Below are 21262 nucleotides of genomic sequence, written 5' to 3' on the forward strand. Positions count from 1 at the left end.
TAATAATCTGAATCTGTAGATAAGTTGGCAGAGTTGCAACTTCTTTATATCTTGACTCTTCTAGTTCATGCATATGACCTAGTTCTTCTAGTTTACTTGATTCTTTTGTTTTCTTAATATTTTAATTTTCTGTAGCGGTCTTATATATCTTGATTTTATTCCTTGGTATTTCATACTTCTATGCTTTCATTAATGGTATCTTTTTTTTTTTTTAATTTTACTTTATTCATGAGACACAGAGAGAGAGGTAGAGACATAGGCAGAGGGAGAAGCAGGCTCCATGCAGGGAGCGCGATGTGGGACACGATCCCGGGACTCCAGGATCACACCCTGAGCCAAAGGCAGATGCTCAACCATTGAGCCATCCAGGCTCAATGTTTAGTAGAGGGGATCCACTGGTATCTTTTAGAATTATATTTTGTTTGCTGGTATACACAGTGCAGTTGAATTTTTTACTTTTACATGAGGATATTGCCAAACTCACTTAATTGTAGTAATTTATCTGTAGAATCTTTTTTTCTTTTTACAGTGATGTTTAGAGCCTCCAGTACTATGTTGAATGATGTATGATAGAGAGCATCACTTTCTTGTTCCTGATCTAAAAGGAAAAAATGTTCATCATTGAATATAGTATTTTCTCCAGGTTTTTTTTTTGTAGATACTTTTAATTAGGTTAAAGAAGTTCCCACCTATTTGTTGCTGAATTTTCATCATAACAAATGGAATTTTATCAAAGAGGTGTGTATGAGGGGCGTGTGTGTGACACTAGTTTCCTATGGTCTCGTTTAGGAGTTTTGCAACAGTGTTTATGGGTGAGATAAACATTTTTTTCCTTTATAGTCCCATAAGGTTTTGGTATCCCAACATTAAAATAGTAGTTGGAAACTCTTCTCAGAAATAGGGTTGGGTTTTTTTCCTCTCTATACTATAGAATAATTGTGTTACATTAGAATGTAATGGATTATTACCTCTCCTTAGAAGAGGAGGATTATTACCTCTCCTTAGAATGTTTAGTAGAGGGGATCCCTGGGTGGCTTAGTGGTTTGGTGCCTGCCTTCGGCCCAGGGCATGATCTTAGAGACCCAGGATTGAGTCCCACATCATGCTCCTGGCATGGAGCCTGCTTCTCCCTCTGCCTGTGTCTCTGCGCCTCTCTCTCTCCCCCTCTCTTTCTCTCTCTCTCTCTCTCTCTGTGTCTTTCATGAATAAAATATTTTTAAAAATTAAAAATAAAAATAAATTTAAAAAAATAATGTTTAGTAGAATTTGTAGGTGGTTGTGTTCTGTGTGGAAAGTTTGTGATTTTGACTTCGTTCTGTTCAAGTTGCTAAACTTCACTTTTAGCTTTAAAAAATATAGAAGTATATAAGACTGACTACACATTTTCCTTTGAACATCATTTAGCTGCAGTTCGGCAAGTATACACGTGTGCAGTATTTAACATCCTACTACATTGATCTGTTAGGGTCCAGGTACTTCTTAATTATCTGAATAAATTGGACAAAGGATTGTTATCAAGGACTGTTCATTTAAGCAGCTTATTTGAATACTGGCAAACCACTGTGCCAGATGCCATTGTTGCTAAATAAATGCATAGGGTTAAATCCCTTAAGGAGCTTTTAGTCTAATGGTGGTAATATGTGGAAAAATGGCTTAATACGTAACATTAAAAATACATAACTTAAAAAAAACTAATTTTCAGTTAAATGAAGACTATTAGTGAATGTTAGAGTTGTAAAGAAACTCAAGTTGGGCATCTGTTCCCTGCCTTCCCAACGCGGGAGAGAGGATATTTAGCCTACAACTGAAAAATTGAATGATGTCATCATGGTGAATGTGTATAATAGCATCAAGCCCTCAAACTAGACAAGAAGAAATCTTTTGTTAACGCACTTGTTTTTCCTAGGTGTGAGGATGCCTTAAGAAAAAATAAGAGCTTAATTGGGCCAGATCAAAAGGAATATCAAAGGGAACTGGAGAGAAACTACCATCGCCTTAAAGAGGCCTTACAGCCTCTGATAAACAGAAAAATCCCTCAGTTATACAAGGCAGTATTACCTGTCACCTGCCACAGGTATGCTCCTTTATGTCTGTTATTTTGCATATCTTCAAGAAAACGAAATCTCCTTGAATTGTTTATTTTTTTTGAATTGTTTAATAATAAGGAATTAGTGTAACTTTTATTACATGGTTTCAGATATTGTCTCTTGAAACCTAACAAGCTCAACTAACCCATTATGAATAACCCTAAAATGAATCAGCCTTCAAGATAGAAGTCAGTTCTTCTTTCTATAATTTGAGAATAAAAAAGTTGTGTTAAGTATGCATACTAACCAGGACACAACATGTTAAATCTGGCCTCCTAAAACTATTTCTTTTAAATCATGTCACACTTTGTTTATATGGGAGAATTTACTAGAATGTATCAGGAACCAGATACTCGTTTTCCTCAGCTCTAACAGTAAATAAAAACAGTAAATTAAAACAGGCAACCCCATCCATTGAGTATCAAGAGGGCTTCAGTATTTTTCTTCACTAATTGTGACAGACAAAATGATGCTTACCTTTAAGAGGTTGTTGTGGTGATTAAATTTTAGGCATGTAAAGTTCCAAGGACAATGCTTTAACATTTTACTTTGGCACCTGAATTCTGGAAAGGGCATGATAACTGCTAAATGTTAGCTGCCCTTATTTTTGCATTTTGAAATCCATACGTACATACAACCATTGAATTATCGTGGAGTTTGCATTTATTTGACCACCCTTTGAACTAGTAACAGTAAAGCTACTGAACTGCACTTAGTTAATAAATTAACATCTGGAAGGCTTTTGAAGTTGCGTATATAAAAACAGTGTATATGCATGGTATAACATACTGCAAAAGAAAGTCAAATGAGCTATTTGATCATCTGGAAATTAGTCCCTATTCTTCAGTGATGTAGAAAAAAATGACACATGCATTCAAAATGTGTCTACTAAGTGCCTGCTATAAGGTCATGTCCCCTACATGGAGCATTGTCCTAGCTGTACAGTAACAGGGGTAGACAGGGACCTTTTAAAAATCCTCTGTAAATGGAGAACAAACTGCTGAGGGTTGATGCAAGGAGGTGGGGCGGGGGAGGGATGTGCGAAGTAGGGGATGGGTATCAAAGAGGGCACTTGTGATGAACACCGGGTGTTTTAAGTAATGAATTACTGAATTCTAACCCAGTAATTAATACTGCACTGGATATTAACTAAAATTCAAATAAAAAATAAAATCCTATCTCTGCAAAATATATTTTGCATCCACCATCCTATACTGATATATCACCCATTAAAAATTATCAGTGGGAAAAAAAAAATTATCAGTGGGAAGCAACACCAGTCCCATCTGCTTTGTGCTTCCCTTCTTTTTGGAACTTTTGCATCCTTGTTGCCTTTACCCACCTCCACTATTCTTAAACTCATTGGTCCAAGGTCCTGGGAAGAAGGTACTGTGTTCCTGACCTAGTCAGGACCTCTGTAAATGCTAGTCTTGCTTCCTCCAAATCTGCAGCCCATCTCAGTAGAAACATTGTAGCCTTCCTATCTAAAGGAGCTTTTCCCTTTTCCAGTAGCACCATAATCCTGAGTTTTGCCTTCCTCTGTGACCTATGTTATGGTCAATCCCTCAAGCTTTTCTTAATATTTGCAGGTAGTTTTTCTGGAATTAAAAACACTCTTCTGAGGTGGGGTGGCGGATAGAGGTGTGTTAACAATGCCTACCTTTCAAGATTTTCTACAGAACCAGAAAACCAAGCTTTGAGATTCAAAGATGATCTTTTCCTACTTGCCCTCTCCTTTCTTGGAGATCTAAGCCTCTAGGATTAACCTTAATGGCAGGAAGGATAAACAGAAGAAATCAGTTTTAGGATAGAGAAAAATACATTAAGAGGTGAAGAATATTATCCCTCCCTCACTTTTAATTTCTTGAGAATTTAGAATATAACATTTCCATAGAATTTTGAATTTATTTTACTGATTAACAAAATCTGGAAAATTATTTTTAATAGGCTTAAAAGTTACTAAGATGGTGGTTCTCAAAGTGTGACTGGGGACATATAAAAAGGGGTCCCTGAGACCTTTAGAGGTTCCCAAGTCAAAACTAATTTCATATTAATACCATTTTACTTTTTCCACTCTTGTTCATTCATGAGAGTACCATAGAGTCTTCCAGAGTGCAATGTGATATTGTAAAAGATTTAATGCAGAAGCAGATAAGAGAAATCTAGGCTTTCTATTAAGCTAGACATTAAGTAAGAATGCCACTCTTCTAAAATTCTTACAAGTTTTAAAAATAATGCTATTTATAGTAACATATAATGGGTTATTTTATAAAATAATAATTTAAAATTTTCTTAATTTCTAATGTGGTAAATATCAATATAGAATCCACATAAAAGTTTCCTGGGGTCCTCAATTCTTAAGTGTAAAAAGGAACCTAAAACCCAGGAGTTTGCGAACCACCTAATTCTTAGGATTTAAAATTTTAAATAACACCTGGTTTTTGCCTTTTAGTAATCTCAAGTCTTTTCCTGAAATCTCTCCCATTATCCCTTAGCTCCTGTTTTATCACAGTATCTAATCACCTATTGGACAAATGAATAAATGATCAGTGCACTTGGCAAAGTGTGTTTTTAATGTATAAAAAAAATATATAAGGCAGAATGTGCAGGATGAACATGTAACTTGAAAGTTAAGAACTTTGATGGCAAAAAAATATTTTAAGTTTTTGGTGGCAAAACTTTGATACCACTCTGGCAGAAAGAAGTATGTGAAGCATATTTTAAAGGAATATGCAAAAATTATTTACTTATAACTATATCCTTTCATTTTCTCCCCAGAGATTCCTTCAGTCGGATGAGCCTGCGCAAAATGGATCTTTAAAATAAATGCACTTATTCAGTTGAAGAGAGCCATGTATTCAACACTGAGTGTGAAAAAGAAATTAAGATTTACTGAAAAACAAGACTTGGGACTTAATTCTGGAAATTCTAGCATTGATTTACTACTCATTGAAGAACACAGTGGCCAAAACAGTATCAAATGTAGATCATGAAGTTTGAGAATCATGGCCATGGTTTCTCATGTTCTGGTAATATGCTGTTATCTTTTTTTAAGACTCAAAGTAATGACTCACTATACATTTACTATTATTTATACCATAGCTAATGTTAAATTTATTTACTTTAAGTTTGTATTTTTTAATTTATATTACCATTTATAGATTCATTTTGGAACCATTTTAAATGTAGTAATGCTTATTTTAAAGGTACTATTAAATATGTGAATGTTTACACTAATTTTATTGAGACTTCAAAAATTTTTGTTGACAAAAGAATCTTGAGTTGATTCAAGAAATAGTCCCAAAACTAGCAAAGTAAAATTGAAAATTTACATTGTATGGGCCCAAGAGCCCCAAATTAAATAAATGAATAAGTGGGTAAAGATACTGATAACTGGTTTGTGAAATCTTAAAACAGGTTTCTAAGGTATTTTTCATTTAGCTACCAAAGCAGGATTTAGGATACATTACAGAAATAACTTTACCTGATGAAACTTTTGCTTACAAATAACAATACTGGGATCACTGCTACCAGTCACAGTAGCTTAATCTTTGACACACTCAATCTTGTTACACTGATAGACTCTCAGCAACTAAAATGCATGATTTCGGTGTTTCAAATTAAACAAGCTGGTTATTTTAGGAGTTTGGACATCTAAACTAGTAAACTAGAAATCAGCTTTAGAGCTATCTTATTACATCACCATAAAATGACACTGAAAGCTGGTATTTGATTTTAATCTACCAGTTGAATGAAAACTCTTATTTTTTAATGCTTGTATAGACTTTATTATAAAGTATACACAAAAAGTCAAAATAGCTGTTTTAATTAAGAACAAATTTAAAGTAACTTTATGACATGAAAAACTAAGGCAAAATCTTTTTGAAATTATTTATTCCAATTACTTGGCAAGTTTATCCAAGAAACTATATATTAATGATTTTTGGAAGTGTTTTGAACAATGTCTTTTTTCTTTGTGCAGTTATTATAGAAAGGTATCATTTTTTTTTTTTTTTTTTTTTTTTTTTTTTTTAATTTATTTATGATAGTCACAGAGAGAGAGAGAGAGAGAGAGAGAGAGGCAGAGACACAGGCAGAGGGAGAAGCAGGCTCCATGCACCGGGAGCTTGATGTGGGATTCGATCCCGGGTCTCCAGGATCGCGCCCTGGGCCAAAGGCAGGCGCCAAACCGCTGCGCCACCCAGGGATCCCGAAAGGTATCATTTTTAATCTGTCCCTTTAATCTACTGACCAGTGACATGAATCACTTAAAAACTGATCATGGTGCCTTCATTCTGTAGTTGATGTTGAAACCAGATCTCAAAAATGTCTCCTTCTCCTGAGAGCATAGGAGATGGTTGATATCTTTTCCCCAGCCTACCTTTATAACTAGCAGTATTATCTCAAATTCATCTTACTACATCAATTCAAAGATTGAATCACAGAAAGATTTTTCAGATGAGTCAACAATGTTGGACCAAAAGCGGTGAACTAAGGAGTCAAAGACATAGCCTCAAAAATAAATTTGGGGACAGAGGATCCACGTGAACAAGAAAGAAAGACAAGGAGTCAAGAATGGAAAATTCATTAAGACAAAAATAAGGTAACAAATACTCTCCTCTTTAAGGTAAGGGAGGGGGAGGTATACATGAGAGAATATTTAGTAATCCCCAGGTCATTTCTCATTAGACTGTATTACATAAGAGCTTGGATTATTTCACATAAATCTCAGTGACATCAAGAACTCTAAAATTTATATAATTATGATTTAATTTCCATGCAATACTAATTATTTTCTGACTTGAATAAAAACAGGCTTCCTCTGAGAACACTGGTATGATACTGAACATTTCCCTCACTTATCACATACTTCAGTTATCTTAAACTTTCTCATATCAAGAATCTACACCAACAGTTTGGTGGGGTTTTTTTTTTTTAAGATTTTATTTATTTATTCATGAGAGACACAGAGAGAGAGAGGCAGAGACATAGGCAGAGGGAGAAGCAGGCTCCATGCAGGGAGCCCAGCATGGGACTCAATCCCAGGACTCCAGGACCACATCCTGGGCTGAAGGCGGCACTAAACCACTGAGCCACCCAGGCTGCCCTACACCAATAGTTTTTAACATTGGCAGTCTCTTGGGTACAAGGCCCAGGCTCTATCCTAGAACTATTCCATCAGAAGCTTATGAGCAGTGTTTCATTTTAAAAGTTCTGTTTCATTTTAAAAGTTCCATTAGTGATTCTGAATGTAGAATGAGGTGAGAACCATGACTTTTTATAATAATACACCATCTTGTGAAGAACATAAGACATGATTTAATTGTGTGACTAATTTATTAGTTGATAGGTACTCTTGTTGAAATGGGGGTATAAAAGTGTTATTTTAATAACATTTATATATTCTTTAGAATTGTTCTTAATGTTTTAACAAGTCATAAGGTAACTGATCATTTACCGATTTAATATACATTTATAAAATGAAAATTTAACCACATTTTTGTGTGTGCCCAAAGCATCACCTTAAAGGATTCCATAAAGTTATGTCTACTTGAAAGGACAACTAGTATGCAACAATTTTTACTATAACTTTTTAAGTATAACAACTTGGATGGACTAAGCAGTTTCTCCTATTTGAAAAATCTCTTCACTTCCTACTGTCAAAGTACTATTAAAGGTAATTATGCATGTTTATTCTCTTTTAGGTATGTGTGTGTATAGATACATATATTATACATACACATACGTTTTCTTCTTTTAAGAGAACTCAGCTATATTTATGGTAAAAAAAATATATGCAGGTAAAAAAATTTGAGCAGTTGTATACATAGTTGTTAAGCAGTTTAAATTTTATTGACCTCCCGGTTTTAAAAAAAAAAAAAGTTAAATTTAAGGTCACACCTCTAAATTTGATATACTATATACAGATCGTGCAGAATATGACTATGAAGAGATACAAATTAGTCCATGCCCAAAAAGATTTACTAGAATACAGAATCATTTTCATAAATACATATAAAATTCTTGTGAAGATAGAAGGAACTGGCCGTCCAGGTTTTCTGAGACACTTTTCAAAGTGACTCAAGGCACAAAATGTACACTACTGTGAATACACACATTTCCCAGGACTTTGTGCCTCTAAATACAGCCCATTAAAGATCTGGCTTCATGACTTATAAAACTAAATGTACTGAAATGAGATTCTGCTTCTTAGCTGAAAAACCACAGGACCTATAAACATCAAATAGATAATTACTCCAAAATCTGGAGATACAAATACAAGCACTTTATTTTAAAAAGCAAACACAAAAGATAGGTGTAAATTCAAAAGTGTTTAAATGCTTCCATTTGGATAATTAAGAACCTATACAAGTTTGTTCCCAGAAGCTAATGCATCACTAGTCTCTACTACTGGAAATTCTAAAAATTAACATGGTTTTCAGTAATTCAAATTTCACTATTTATATAAAAACCTAGAGAGACCAATAATATCCAATAGCTTCAAAAGATAAGCTAGACTCTTTGATGTAATCAACTTTACCAGCTTTTGTCCAGGTCTGTTAATATACACATAAGGAAAATACTCTATAATTTCTTATAAAATAGCAAATAAGGAGTAGATGTAGGAGATGTAGAAGGGGAAAGAGAATTCAAAAAGTCCTTCTCTTCAGTAACTTTCACTTCAGAATCATCAAAAAGTAACCATTTCCCCTCATACTCCTTTAAGCTTTGCACTACACATGAAATTTTGTTCTCAAATCCACTAAAGTTAATGCCTGTTTGGTCACTGGATTCTTTGTTTGTATCAAATTCATGGGTCCCATTAGTATTGTTAGTCTCAGAATTTCTATTTTCAGCAAATGCTGTACTGGCAACTTTATCAGGATTAGATGCTTTGTTGTATAGCTCATAATCTGCTTTGCTCTTTTGTCCTCCAAGAAGTCCAATAGCTTCTACATTTTTTTTGTTCAAAACTTTACTTGGCTGTGTATTTCCACTAACTCTAATTGACACTTCATCATCATCATAATTTTCAACCACACCCCTTGCTTCCTCCTCATTCAATGGTTCTGGCTTACCTATTTCACACATTTGGTCGATGACAAAATTTCCCTTATCTAGTTCTAAACTGTTAAGGTCGGTGACTTTAACAGAAGCAGTGTAATGCCCACTACTGATGGTAATGCCACTGTGCATCACAACCGCAAATAATCCATAGCTGTCGTTGGTTGGCTTTGTGCTCCATTCTTCTAGTGACAATTTAAGAGGTGTCAGTAAAGGAGTGTTGATCTTGGAAAGTCCACCACCATAACAATCAAACCTTTGGGAGGGAGAAAAAAAAAAGGGGGATTTCTGCAATTTCTACTTTACATTTATTGTTTTATACCCAAATGTGAAATCAAGTTGTCTGAATGACCCTTAGTGCTCATATAAACATAAAAAACCAGATTCTTAATTTTGTATACGTATTTCAGTATTTTTTCTTTGTGTAAATATCATTAAGTGCTAATATTCAGCTGTTTCTGTGAAGGATATATGGCATTCTCCCTTCCATTTTCTTTATAATGAGAAAATCAGTTTTTTTTTTTTTAAGATTTTATTTATTTATTCATGAGAGACATGGGCGGGGGGGGCAGAGACACAGGCAAAGGGAGAAGCAGGCTCCATGCAGGGAGCCCAACACGGGACTCGATCCCGGGACTCCAGGATCATGCCCCTGGGTTGAAGGCAGCGCTAAACCGCTGAGCCACCTGGGCTGCCCGAGAAAATCAGTTTTTTTAAATGCCACTTAACTCCAAAATACTTTACATTTTAAGTAATTTTAATGTGAAGACTGTCTGTAGGGGAACAAAAATAAATAGCAAAGAAAAAGTCTGCTGAAAGTGTCATCTATGGGCATAGTAAAGTGTGTAGAGAGCTACTGGGGAACCCTCATGGTAATTTCAAACAATTCACTAATATGTATACATGTCACAAAGATACTTAACAGAAGAATCTCTCTTCAAAGAACTAGTTTGATTCCTGGCTTACCTTGAAAACGAAATAATCTTGCCTTTTTCTCCCCTCAAAAATAAATTTCAATGTATATAAAATCTCTTTGCTGCTTTTAATCAATTTAACTTGAAACTTTCTAATAATCTTTAATCTTCAATTAAAAGATGTGGGAAGAGGGATCCCTGGGTGGCGCAGCGGTTTGGCGCCTGCCTTTGGCCCAGGGCGCAATCCTGGAGACCCGGGATCGAATCCCACGTCGGGCTCCTGGTGCATGGAGCCTGCTTCTCCCTCTGCCTGTGTCTCTGCGCCTCTCTCTCTCTCTCTCTCTATCATAAATAAATAAAAATTAAAAAAAAAAAACCTAAAAAAAAAAATAAAAGATGTGGGAAGAAATCCTAGAATATGTATTCATACCAAAAGGATTGAAATTGATGCATTTTTACAAGTAAACTGTTAAAAAGAGAACAAACTTTTCTAAGATAATCTTTATAAATTACTTTTCAGTAGTTTATGCTAGTACACTATTTTGTTACTATTACAGTATTTTGAACAAAACTTCTTATAGCAGCTCATTTTTTTTCATATAGCTTTTATTTATAATACTCACTCCAAGCCACTAGCAGCAAAGCACTTCAAATGAATAGTTATAACTTCAGGCATTTTGTCAAACAAAAGACTTCGTTCGGCTTCAGTATAATGATGGCAATTTTCACAGAAATATTTATCTTCTCCTACAATCCTCTCCACTGAAGCAAACTGTGAAATTGCCCATCTCAGGGTCTTCATTTCTGTTTTTGGCTCTGGAGAAACTACATAAGAGAATTCCTTTCACTCACAAATGAAAAACCTCTCAGACGTTAAAAATTAAACAAGTTCCATGTTCAAAATTAGCATGCAATTTCTATTGACTAATCCTTCCCAAATAATAGAAATTCCTTTGAGTTTCAGAAACTTAAGTTCATCCTCAGCTGTGTATACATACATATCTTTTAAATATTTATATTTGGGCAGCCAAAAAGTATTTAGGTGATAGGAACAGCAAAATGAAGATAACCTACTCTCCGTAAGACAGACTTTAGTTTAGCTATTAATTTCCAGTATCTGAACAGGTAAGCCAGTCTCGTAATCACTTCTCATATCCTTTCCCTACTTTTTGTCGTTTTATGCTAAAACAGTGGCTCAATTATTGTGTTAAAAGTATCCCCTATAGCTCAAAGACTGATAACCAAAAGTTATTAAAGCGTTTCATCTTCCCATTGTATACATCAAAATAAAGATGCCACAATTTTCCAAATGCTTTTAACAAGTCATTCTATATGAGCAGAAAGATTTTATTATACCAGAAACACTAAAAGCCAGCTCTTCTTTCTCAATAATTACATAAGCTACTATTAGACTCTGTTTTGTTGAAGAAAACTACTTATTCCACGGTCCACACAAGTCCATACAAGACTCCGATTCTGCTTACTTTCAGAACTCTCCTCTACTTTGGAAAGCTCATCTTCTTGTACTGGCACACTGATGTCCTGAAAATCTTCTCTTCTTTCTGTTAAACTTTCACATTCTAAGCAACGAGTCCTTAATACCAGCTGACCTTGAAATAATTTCTCTACTAGCTCAAAACCAATTTGCTCTGCACCTAAAACAAAAATAGGAAAACTTTCAGCACAGCCCAAATAACCAATAGTTCATTTACAGTGTATCATGAGTAAAAGGTATTTATAGCTAAACTTATTAGCGTTAAGAGGTGCCTTGCTCATGACACAAATTCCCTGTAAAGATAGTTTTGAATATGAATTACTGTTGTCTCTAAGAAAGTCAGTTGTGTCACTTTAACTCCCTTCCCAAAGATATCTTCCCTGAGATCTGGATGAAATTAGGTAGAAATCCAATTCAAGTACAATATAACTACTTAGTTCTCTAAAATTGTACTGTATTAAATGCAATTTCTTGAGTTGTCAAGTACTTTCAGAAGGGGGTAAAGTAATTCTCTCTCCATTAAAATGCATTGAACTCCCCTTGTTTATAAACCATAAATTAACATTACCTTAAGATTAATGAGACTTACACACACATCTAAGCACAGTGTTTAAAGCACCACACAGTTCATGTTCAATGTTAAAATTTCCTCTTACAACTTGAACCAGACTTATGTTGTACATGCATCTAAGAACATTACAGTACTGTAGCTGTTAATCCTCCTACCTATCAATGTCTAAGAATAAATTATACTGACCTTTGTTTATGGGCTTAACTTCATTAACATTAACGGGCTTAACATTATCCCCTGGAGATTCAAGTTCACAACCATTAGTTGTGTTATCATTTTCACACTTCCCCAAGTCCTCTTCAAGATCATATTCATTTTCTTTCAACTGTTCTTTGGATCCCTGGTTTGTTGTTATTTTCCCCAGACTACAGAATTTAGAAAGAATGCTGGGTTGCTTAGTTGCAGGCTTTAACCAATTTATTTTAACTCTTGATTTCTTTTGTGAGGGTCTTGCACTTTCATTTTCAGAAACACACTTGGGGATTATTTTAGAAGGAATCTCTAACGTATCACCTGTAGCTTTCCTTTTTGATCTGGTTTGTCTCTGGTTCTCTTCCAATGACTGGTGTTCCTTGGATACTTTAACTTTTTTCTTCATGTTACCAAATTCAGTGTCACTTTTTCTTTTCCCATTTCCTTTTGGGAGTTTTTCTTTATAATCTTCAGAAGGCCTAAGATTGTCCATCTCTATGCTGTTAATACCACTCATTTCCTCTTTCTGATGAGGTTTTTCTTCTATCTTAGTAGATAATTCTACCACATTTTTTACTTCTTCTTTTTTTAGGAGTTGGCATGTTTCTTGAATGTTTCCCAAAATACACTGTAATACTTCCTGTGCATCATGCTGTAGATATCCTTCATACATAGGGTTGAGTTCCCTATAAATAAAAATTTCCATTTCATCTATTCTAGTTTTTAAGATAGAATACAGAAAAACTCCTTTCTATAGAGAAATTAATTCATTTAGAGGAATATCAAATTACTTTAAAAATATAAAAATATTTCACTACTAATTTGAAAATTCTTCCCTAACTAAACTTGTGACTAAAAGTAAAAACAAATTTTACCTCATTATCATAAATACTTTCATCCTTTTCTAAACACTAGTAGCAGCTAGTATATATATAGTTTACCATGTACCAGGTTTTATTCAAGATGCTTTTTATATTATGTATATAACATAATTCTAACAATAATCCCATGAGGTTAAGTACTATTATCACCATGACTTACAGATAAGGTAGCTTGCCCAAGGGCAAAGAGATGCAAAGCCTTGATTCCAACCTGCTCTTGGCCACCATGCTATACTATACTGCTCATTAACAAACATGTAACAGTGCATTTACACCTAAGTCTGGTGTTTTTGTTTTTTAAGTAATCTCTACACCCAACACGAGGCTCGAACTCACAACCCCTAAATCAAGAGTTGCATGCTCTACCAACTAAGCCAGCCAGGTGCCCTACCCTAGGTCTATTCTTAAACTTTAAAAATTTAACCCTATGACACATTAGATACCACTACTTTATATATTGGATAAAGTTTAAGATAATACAAAGAAATCTAATCCAGTTAACTAATAGTTATTCAAGCACATACAATAAAACTAGAATATCTGGAATTTACAGTTCTTATGCATAATATATTTTGAATAAAAACCTACAATACCGGATTTGAAATTTCTTAGGACCAAATGTATTTGAGAAACTCAGTAATGTTCAGATCAAAAATATGGCATTTAACAAGTATTTTTCACCAAAATGACACGGGGGCCGGGGGGGGGGGGGGGTCAGTATCCCGTGATTAAACATATTACTATTTCTACAGAAAAATATATGAATATTCACATAAAAATGAATAAAGACGATAAATAGCTTCAGACTGATTCAGATCTAATGAATTATTTTAGTACCAAACTTACAAAAAAAAAAAGTCTAATTTCCAGAACCTCTGGATACTAGAGACTATAATATAGATCTGTAGTTTGTTTTCCTTGCCCTTTACTCCCCTTACTTGTTCATATATCCCCCTCCAAAGAGCACAATAAGCTGCTAGGCTAGAATCCTAAAATTTATTAAAGGCTATACCTGAGTGTGTTAAGCAGTCGCCTTGGCTGAGTAGCAAGTTCATCAGTGTATTTTTCTGGATTTAAGAGAAAGCTAGCCTGAAGCTGTTCAACTGAAATGATCAAGGACTGTAAACTGCATATTAGTTCATAACTTGCCAAAGAATCTTCTTTGCAACTTCCCTGTCAAAAAAGAAACACATAAACCATTAAATAAATTCATCACCCTTATCTTTGTCTCACTAGGTAATACTAGCTTTGCTAAATTTAATCTCATTATGACACTAATTTTATGGAGATATACAAATAAACTAAAAAATTTTAAGAACATTTTTTGATTACTTTCTATTTGGAAAAGAATGGTTTTCTTATGATGTAAGTTGGAGGTTTCTTTAGATTTACTTAAATTTTAAAAGTATTTGAAAACAACAGATGGTACGATCAACTGTGACTGTGATATATAAATGACAAGGTTTAGTGGTAAGCAGTAAATTAGAAGGCAGGAGAAGGCACTAAAAGGTGACTAGTTAGCTAACTTGTTACAAGAATGGGGGGAAAATGCCTTTCTGAAAACACAAGATACTGAGAAATTCAATTCTGTTTGTTAAGAGAGACTCTGCTATCCTCCTCCCAAATCCTCTGTGTATCTATTTTTCATTTCTAAGCAGGTGAATTCTATTTTTTATCTATTGTGTTTTTATTTTTTACCTTATCTTTTTGATTGGCTTCATCTTTTAGGGCTTCTTTCTTCCTTGAAATAATGTTGAATAAGTGCTTCACTCCAGATTTAAAACCAGGACAAAAATATAATACCTATAAAAAGAGTGTTGTCTGAGTGTTTACTGAGCAAACAGTATACCTAAAATGATTAAAACACTACCTACGTTTTTTTGTAAAGCACTTTCAAATGTGCATTAATTTAATACTACATCAAAAGTTGTTTTCTATTTCATCATAAGTAGCTCACTGTCTTCCCCCACCAGCCGCAAAGCACTGAGGCTGAGTACATATTGCTAAGACTTAATGGTTATAAGGGTACATTAAACAGAGTTCAGAGGTTTAAATTCCATTCCACCATGGCACTAGGAATCAAGCAGAAAAGATAAGGGTTTGGCATCTTCCAGTTAACCAAAGTCAATTCAATTTTGTTATCCCAATTTTATCACTTTCACCCAAAAGGAAGCTGGTAAACATGCAACTTAGAATCATTACTTTAGCCCATTCTAGTTTATTTACAATCAGAGGCAAAGACAGTATGGACAATTAAAATACTCCCACGTAATCTGAAATGCTCAGAATATTAAATGTGACATCATGCTTTGCCTACTAAAGCTTTATTAAATAGCAAAAAAAAAAAAAAAAAAAAAAAAATCCTCCATTTACCTGAAGTATACTATTAAGGTAACAAGTGTTGCCGAGATTATTCAGTCCCACAAAGGGTAGTAAGTTTTCTCTCTTCTCACAGTGTACAGGTGAGGACTGTGCTGCAGGGACAACTTGATCACTGAAGTACAGAGCAGAGGGGGGTTTATGAAGTGTAGTCGCTTAAGTGTTCCATTTTGTTCAGATCTTAGTCACTAAAGGATTTATTTGCTTTTAAAGCTTTTTTTTTTTTTTTTTTTTTTGCTTTTAAAGCTTTTATGTTGAAGTTTATCTTAAATATAATCAGCAACTATACACCAGCAGGTCTGATAATTTATCCATTAGGTATGACTATAAAGTTTAAACAGCTCAAAAACTATCAAGTCTTCTTAGTCACACACACAAAATCACGTTATTTCTTTACCCTCTACATAGAATGTTACACTACAAATTTAAGTTGAAAAATAATTTTAACCAATAAATATTTTTCCTAGTTAATCTAATTAGCTAATAGGTTTGTCTCACTACTGTGTTTTTCTTGCCTTCATAGACTATCAGGTCAGAATGTCTGGAGATATCAAAGTTCACGACTTCTTCATGGATATGGAATTTTTTAAATACAGAAATATACTCAAGATACATACATTTCAGATCCTCTATATTCAGAAGCCTTTTCTTCATTTTCTTGAGAATCCGTGAAATCCAGGGCTCTCTTAGTTTCCTTTTTCTGAAAAAACTTCAAGGAAAGTCTGTTTTTCTTTGACGGGCTACCTCTTGAAAGCCCATTACTTTCACTAGGTATGACACCAGGCATTTTCTCTTCAAATCCCAAGGAGTTTACAAGAATTAATTTATACAAGGATGTTGTAATCAATCATATCTGTTAATCGCAGGGGAAAGGTTTCATTACTTTTCAGTTATCAGCTGTAGCAATAAAAATCATTAATTTTGAAGATTTACCAAGGAATGGAACTAATCAGAACTTCACATTTGAAAACCCAATGCTTGGCCAGTAACAGGCATTCAATGCTTATCGCTTAAATGAAAGAAAGGGCTTGCCATTTGTTCTTAGCTTTCTTAAACAACAAAAATATCAGATACTGAACTTTTATTAGTCTATTGGATTAAGGTTCACATCACAAAAATATCCCCATTTTAGTACGCCTATAGTAAAGTAGCATTAAGTAAAAAATCTTTATTTTAACTTATTCAGAAAATATTGACTGAGCAACAACTATCTCTAATTCTAAAATACAAGGTCAGAAAGAGAAAGGAGTGAATGGGAAATCCAAGAGTGTTACAAGTGAAGGAGTCTTCCTTCCAAGGCCTCTTCCAGTTATTTTTGTGAATACATGAAGCCTCTAAAAAGCTTCTTTAAAGTACAGCTTGCTCAAGTCACTATGTTGTACACCTGAAACTAATGTAACGTGTGTCAACTATATTCCAGTTAAAGTATAACTTGCATATGTAAGCAAAGGCACAGATCTGGTGTTCAGTTATACTTAAGTTGAGTGAGAAGTTATAAAACATGTAGTTGGATAGTAGTGTAAATAATTGCTGCACTTTGTGCATCCCAAGTTGTTATGCACTAAACACCGTGACACGCCACTGATTTTTCAAACTTTTTTAAACTACAAATTTCTAATACTGTTTTGAGTAGGAAAAACAGGATTTTGACTTCTGCAAGCTTTTCTCCTCTGTTAAAACTTTTGATCGAAAAAACTCCTAGCAGTATTTGTGATAGCAGTTTTATACACCCATCCTATTACTACCATTAAGACATCTGGGGGAAAAGTGATCTGACCGGAGTTACTGGAGTACAAAAGCTCAGCACTGACTTTCAAATATACACAGTAGTAGGGTAAATAGATAAACTAACAAAATTCACCCAAACCCCGTCTTTACTAACAACCATTTCACTCTGCCTCTGAACTCAGTAGTGAAACCACATTTTTGAGCCTTTAGAAGCAACTGGAAAGTTGACCCCCTTCCCCATCCCCCCTCCCTCTCCAGCTCAACGTAGCTTCTAGCCACTTAGTGCTACTGATGGAAAGCGATCACCAATGACAGACCAGCCTGCGCGAAGTTGTCAGGGATCTCTCAGTATTAACGATTCTCGTAAAAGGGCTTCCTTGGGAGCCAATTCTTAACAAATGATGGAAAGTGCATTCTCAAACCGGACTTGAGTATGTACTAGAAAAAAACGACCCAGCAGCTGAAATAACGGACAAATCCTAAGCAATAAGCTCTGCTGGCTCCCTCAAATCACTAACCTTTACTATCACTGACAGGCTCGCATTTTTACCAGCTACCCTGGCTCACGCTACACCATTTCTTGCTCCTGGTTTTCTTTAGGTCTAAATCAAGTTTCGCCGAAAACACAATAAATCGAGTATTAAATACTCCTGAACCAATGACAGCATCAACACTCAGTCTCATTAGTTTTTAAGTGCTTCCCTTTCCAAGACGACACGTCTCCATTCCAATTTCCCAGAGGGGGTACAAAAAAAAAAAAAAAAAAAAAGTAAAAGTAAAACCATTAAGGACAGCATCCTCGACAAAAGGTCGAAAACACGTGGCCTTCGAAATACTTCTGGAAAAATTAGGTGAGTACGCGTAAAATGTAGCAGCCCCCGACCCCGGACAAGGCTCCAGAGGGGTGGGGGGAGCCTCTTCTCCCCGGCGGCCGTGGGCGCCCGACAGCCCCGCCGCAGCTCCCGGCTCGCTCGCCCGCGGCGCTGGCCTATTTCACGCGCAGCCCGCACCTGCCTCCCCGCAGCCCTGCGGCGGCAGAAGGGCACCCCCCGCACACGCACAGCGGGGCCCGGAGGGCTCGGCTGGCGGCTCCCCCGCCGCAGCCCCCTCGGGAGCCGGCCGGACCTGCCTCGGCGCCCGGGCACCGGCCCCTCCTCCCCAGGCCCTTCTTACCTGATCATGGCCCACAGCGAGGTCCGCGGCGGTGACGCCCCGAGCGCAGCCGGGATGTGCGAGGGTGCGACAGGTGAGACCCTGCCCGCGCCCCCGCCGCGCCCCCCACCCCCGACCCGGGAGAAGCTGCCCGGATCGCCCTCCCCGCAGGGGGGTGACCACCCGCTCTCGGGGCGGGAACCCGGGCTGCCGCTCGGTGCTGCCCGGCGCCGGCACCAACTACATCCCGGGAGCGGCGCCCGCCCCCGCCCGCCCCCGCCCGCCCCGGGATGGCGAGCACCACGGACGCAGCCCCGCTCGCCGAGCGCCGGAACCGCTAGGCTCTTTCCCACTCCACCACCGAGGGGAACTTGGCGCGTTTTCCTCACTCTCAGGACCCCCGTGTTTGAGCCTCCGCCCGCGCCAGCACTGCGATTGGAGGTGGCGTCCTTCGAAAGTGCCGGTTCTAGTCTCCGCGCTGCAGAGACACGACAGGCAGGAGCCGCCTCGCGCCCGCCACTCGCCCCCCCGGCACGCACGGGCCCCGGAACCAGCTGGAACGGTAGTTTCCCCAAGATCCTAACGGGTTCTTCTGCAGTTTCAAACAGCGCAGGCAGCGTCACGGGCAGCTCGCGCGGGTCCTCGCTGAGGGCGCGCGCGAGGTGCTGGAGGCCTGGCTGGCGGGCTCGAGCCTCACACCCTTTTTTTTTTTTTTTTTAACCATTCGTGCGCGCGAGTTGGGGAAAAGCGTACGGGTCGGGAGACGGGACAGGGAGAAGATGGGACGGTCTCCTTCCTCGAGAAGACGACGCTAAGGGCTCAAATCCACCAATCAGCGATGAGCAAGCGCCCCCCCCCCACGCCAGGCTTCCCCCCCCCGCCACCACCCAGGAGGAGCCAATCAGAAGTACCTACACAAAAGCCCCTGGGTGGGCGGAACAAGGAAGTCCAGCCAATACCAAAGGAGAAGACAGGAGAGCTCCGCCAATCATCGCCAGATATGCAGAGTAGCCTTCAGGAGCGGTCCCCTCCTTCCGCTCTCATTGGCGTTCGAGTGCGCGCTTTCGCCGCCGACTGTTAAATCTGGCCCCGCGTTTCGTGACTCCTGGACGGTGGGCCTTCCCCGAGGGTGCGGCTTCCGGAGCGAGGCCCTCACAACGAGCCCCGCCCCCCTCTTTTTTTTTTTTTTTTTTTTTGTTTTTTTGTTTTTTGCGTCCACGCTCGGGCGGGGTTACTAGGGAGACTAGTTGCGGAAAATGGCTGCCGGGCTTGCTGGGCGCCGGGCGCCCGGGCTCTCGGTGGGGAGTCGCCGCCCCGGCCCCGCGCCCCACGGCCGGCGGGCGGCCCCGAGCGCTGCCGTGCGTAGCCGCGAGTCCGCACGCGCGCGCCATAGCGCCGGGGCACCTTCCGCAGCCCGTGCCCGCCTCGTCTTCTCCCGCCTACCTCGTTCCCTCCCCGGCCAGACAAGGACGAGAACCCGAGCGTGTTAAGGCCCACTTCTGGCCGCGGGCAGCTGGGAAGGGTCTCCGCGCGAGCCCTCACCTAGGGTTCAGCCGCGGCGCGGCGCAGCACTTACCTGCCGCTGGCTTCCTCGGTTGGCGTGCTTACCTGAGTGAGGCGAGCTCCCGGAGCCAGGGATGCAGTTAGGCAGGAGAAGTCCAGTCCAGGTGCATTCTATCCAGCAGGATTCCTGCTCTGGTGCCAAGCATGCATGTATTCAAGGCGCCAGGGAAATACATTCCCTGCTCCGTAGGAACTTCACCTTTTAGAGAGGGGCAAACGGTAAACCAAAATGATAGGAAATACTGAGTGGTAGAGGAACGAGGTAAGGCGTGGGCCGTTCTAGGTGCAGTAGTCGGGAAAGACCTCTTGGAGTTGACACTTGAATGGAGAGCTGAATGCAAGTATAGCGAGCCTTGCAGGAATCTCAGGGAAGGATGTTTCAGGCAAAGGGAACAGCAAGTTTAAAGTCCTCGAGCAGGGGCAGCCCGGGTGGCTCAGCGGTTGAGCATCTGCCTTTGGCTCAGGCCGTGACCTCGGGGTCCTGGGATCGAGTCCCGCCTCGGGCTCCCTGCATGGAGCCTGCTTCTCCCTCTGCCTGTGTCTCTGCCTCTGTGTGTGTGTGTGTGTGTGTGTGTCTAACAAATAAAATATTAAAAAAAAAAAATCCTCAAGCATAACATGCTCCGGGTTCTGGAAAGAAGCAGGGAGGCTAGGGTGCTTAGAGCACATTGAGCCTAGATGTAATGATTCTGGGAAATGAAATTAGTGAGATCAGCAGGGCTCTGATTAAGCAGGGTAAGGAGGTGGAGGGCATTGGATGGTTTTGAGCTGGGGAGTTGCATAATTTGTAAAGTGGCTGCTCGTGTTGGATAGGCTGTTGACCTTCAAACGTGCACGCAGTAAGGTTAGTTAGGAGACCATTCCAGATGCCCACGGAATAAATTATTTGACTTGGAACAAGGTGGCTGCAGTGGAAATGTTGAGACCTGCTAGATTCTGGATGTATTCTGAAGCATAAAAGATAAAAAAGAGAAAGAGAGAGAAATGACAGGGATTCTTTTTTCCCCAAAACAACTGGATGGTTGGTCCTTGCTGAAATGGGGAAAAATGGGTATGTCGTGATGGACCATATTCTTACTAAAACTAAGATGCCTAATTTGCATACAGAGAAGTTGAGCCAACAGATAGCAAGTTTGGAGCTGGGGGGGTGGGGATTTAGATCTGGGCATATAAATTTAGGAGTCACCAAATGGTATTTAAAACCACAAGACTGGAAGAAGTTGCCTAGAGTAGAA

General features: G+C 38.5%; 3 protein-coding genes across 12 annotated transcripts in view; 2 read left to right on the forward strand and 1 right to left on the reverse strand.

The window, feature by feature from the left end:
- The window catches only part of DOCK7 (dedicator of cytokinesis 7), a 219365-nt gene extending 213894 nt beyond the window's left edge, over positions 1-5471 (forward strand). For all 4 annotated transcript variants that reach the window (XM_025427884.3, XM_025427887.3, XM_025427889.3 and 1 more), the window contains 2 exons: positions 1907-2074; positions 4866-5471. In XM_025427884.3, coding sequence (XP_025283669.1) covers positions 1907-2074; positions 4866-4908 — 211 coding nt within the window. In that variant the 3' untranslated portion in view covers positions 4909-5471. The remainder of the gene's footprint in view (positions 1-1906; positions 2075-4865) is intronic.
- USP1 (ubiquitin specific peptidase 1) lies at positions 444-19537 on the reverse strand. Of its 6 annotated transcripts, none has more exons than XM_025427897.3 (10): positions 18486-18626; positions 16202-16437; positions 15579-15699; positions 14904-15008; positions 14218-14378; positions 12319-13010; positions 11551-11721; positions 10690-10891; positions 9167-9408; positions 444-598 (listed from the first exon to the last, which is right to left on the reverse strand). In XM_025427897.3, the coding sequence occupies exons 2-10, from the start codon at positions 16369-16371 to the stop codon at positions 459-461; spliced, it is 2004 nt and encodes a 667-aa protein (XP_025283682.1). In that variant the 5' UTR covers positions 16372-16437; positions 18486-18626; the 3' UTR covers positions 444-458. The 6 variants fall into 6 exon arrangements, with proteins under 6 accessions (XP_025283682.1, XP_025283683.1, XP_035572997.1 ...); XM_025427898.3 differs by lacking the exon at positions 444-598 and adding an exon at positions 7916-8318; XM_035717104.2 differs by lacking the exons at positions 444-598; positions 18486-18626 and adding an exon at positions 19380-19537 and having other exon boundaries at positions 7916-9408.
- The window catches only part of LOC125755032 (uncharacterized), a 99139-nt gene continuing 96368 nt past the window's right edge, over positions 18492-21262 (forward strand). For both annotated transcript variants that reach the window (XM_049109545.1, XM_049109544.1), the window contains exon 1: positions 18492-19026. In XM_049109545.1, coding sequence (XP_048965502.1) covers positions 18492-19026 — 535 coding nt within the window. The remainder of the gene's footprint in view (positions 19027-21262) is intronic.

The sequence above is a fragment of the Canis lupus genome, chromosome 5 (genome assembly GCF_003254725.2).
Source record: "Canis lupus dingo isolate Sandy chromosome 5, ASM325472v2, whole genome shotgun sequence".
Taxonomy (NCBI): Eukaryota; Metazoa; Chordata; class Mammalia; order Carnivora; family Canidae; genus Canis; species Canis lupus.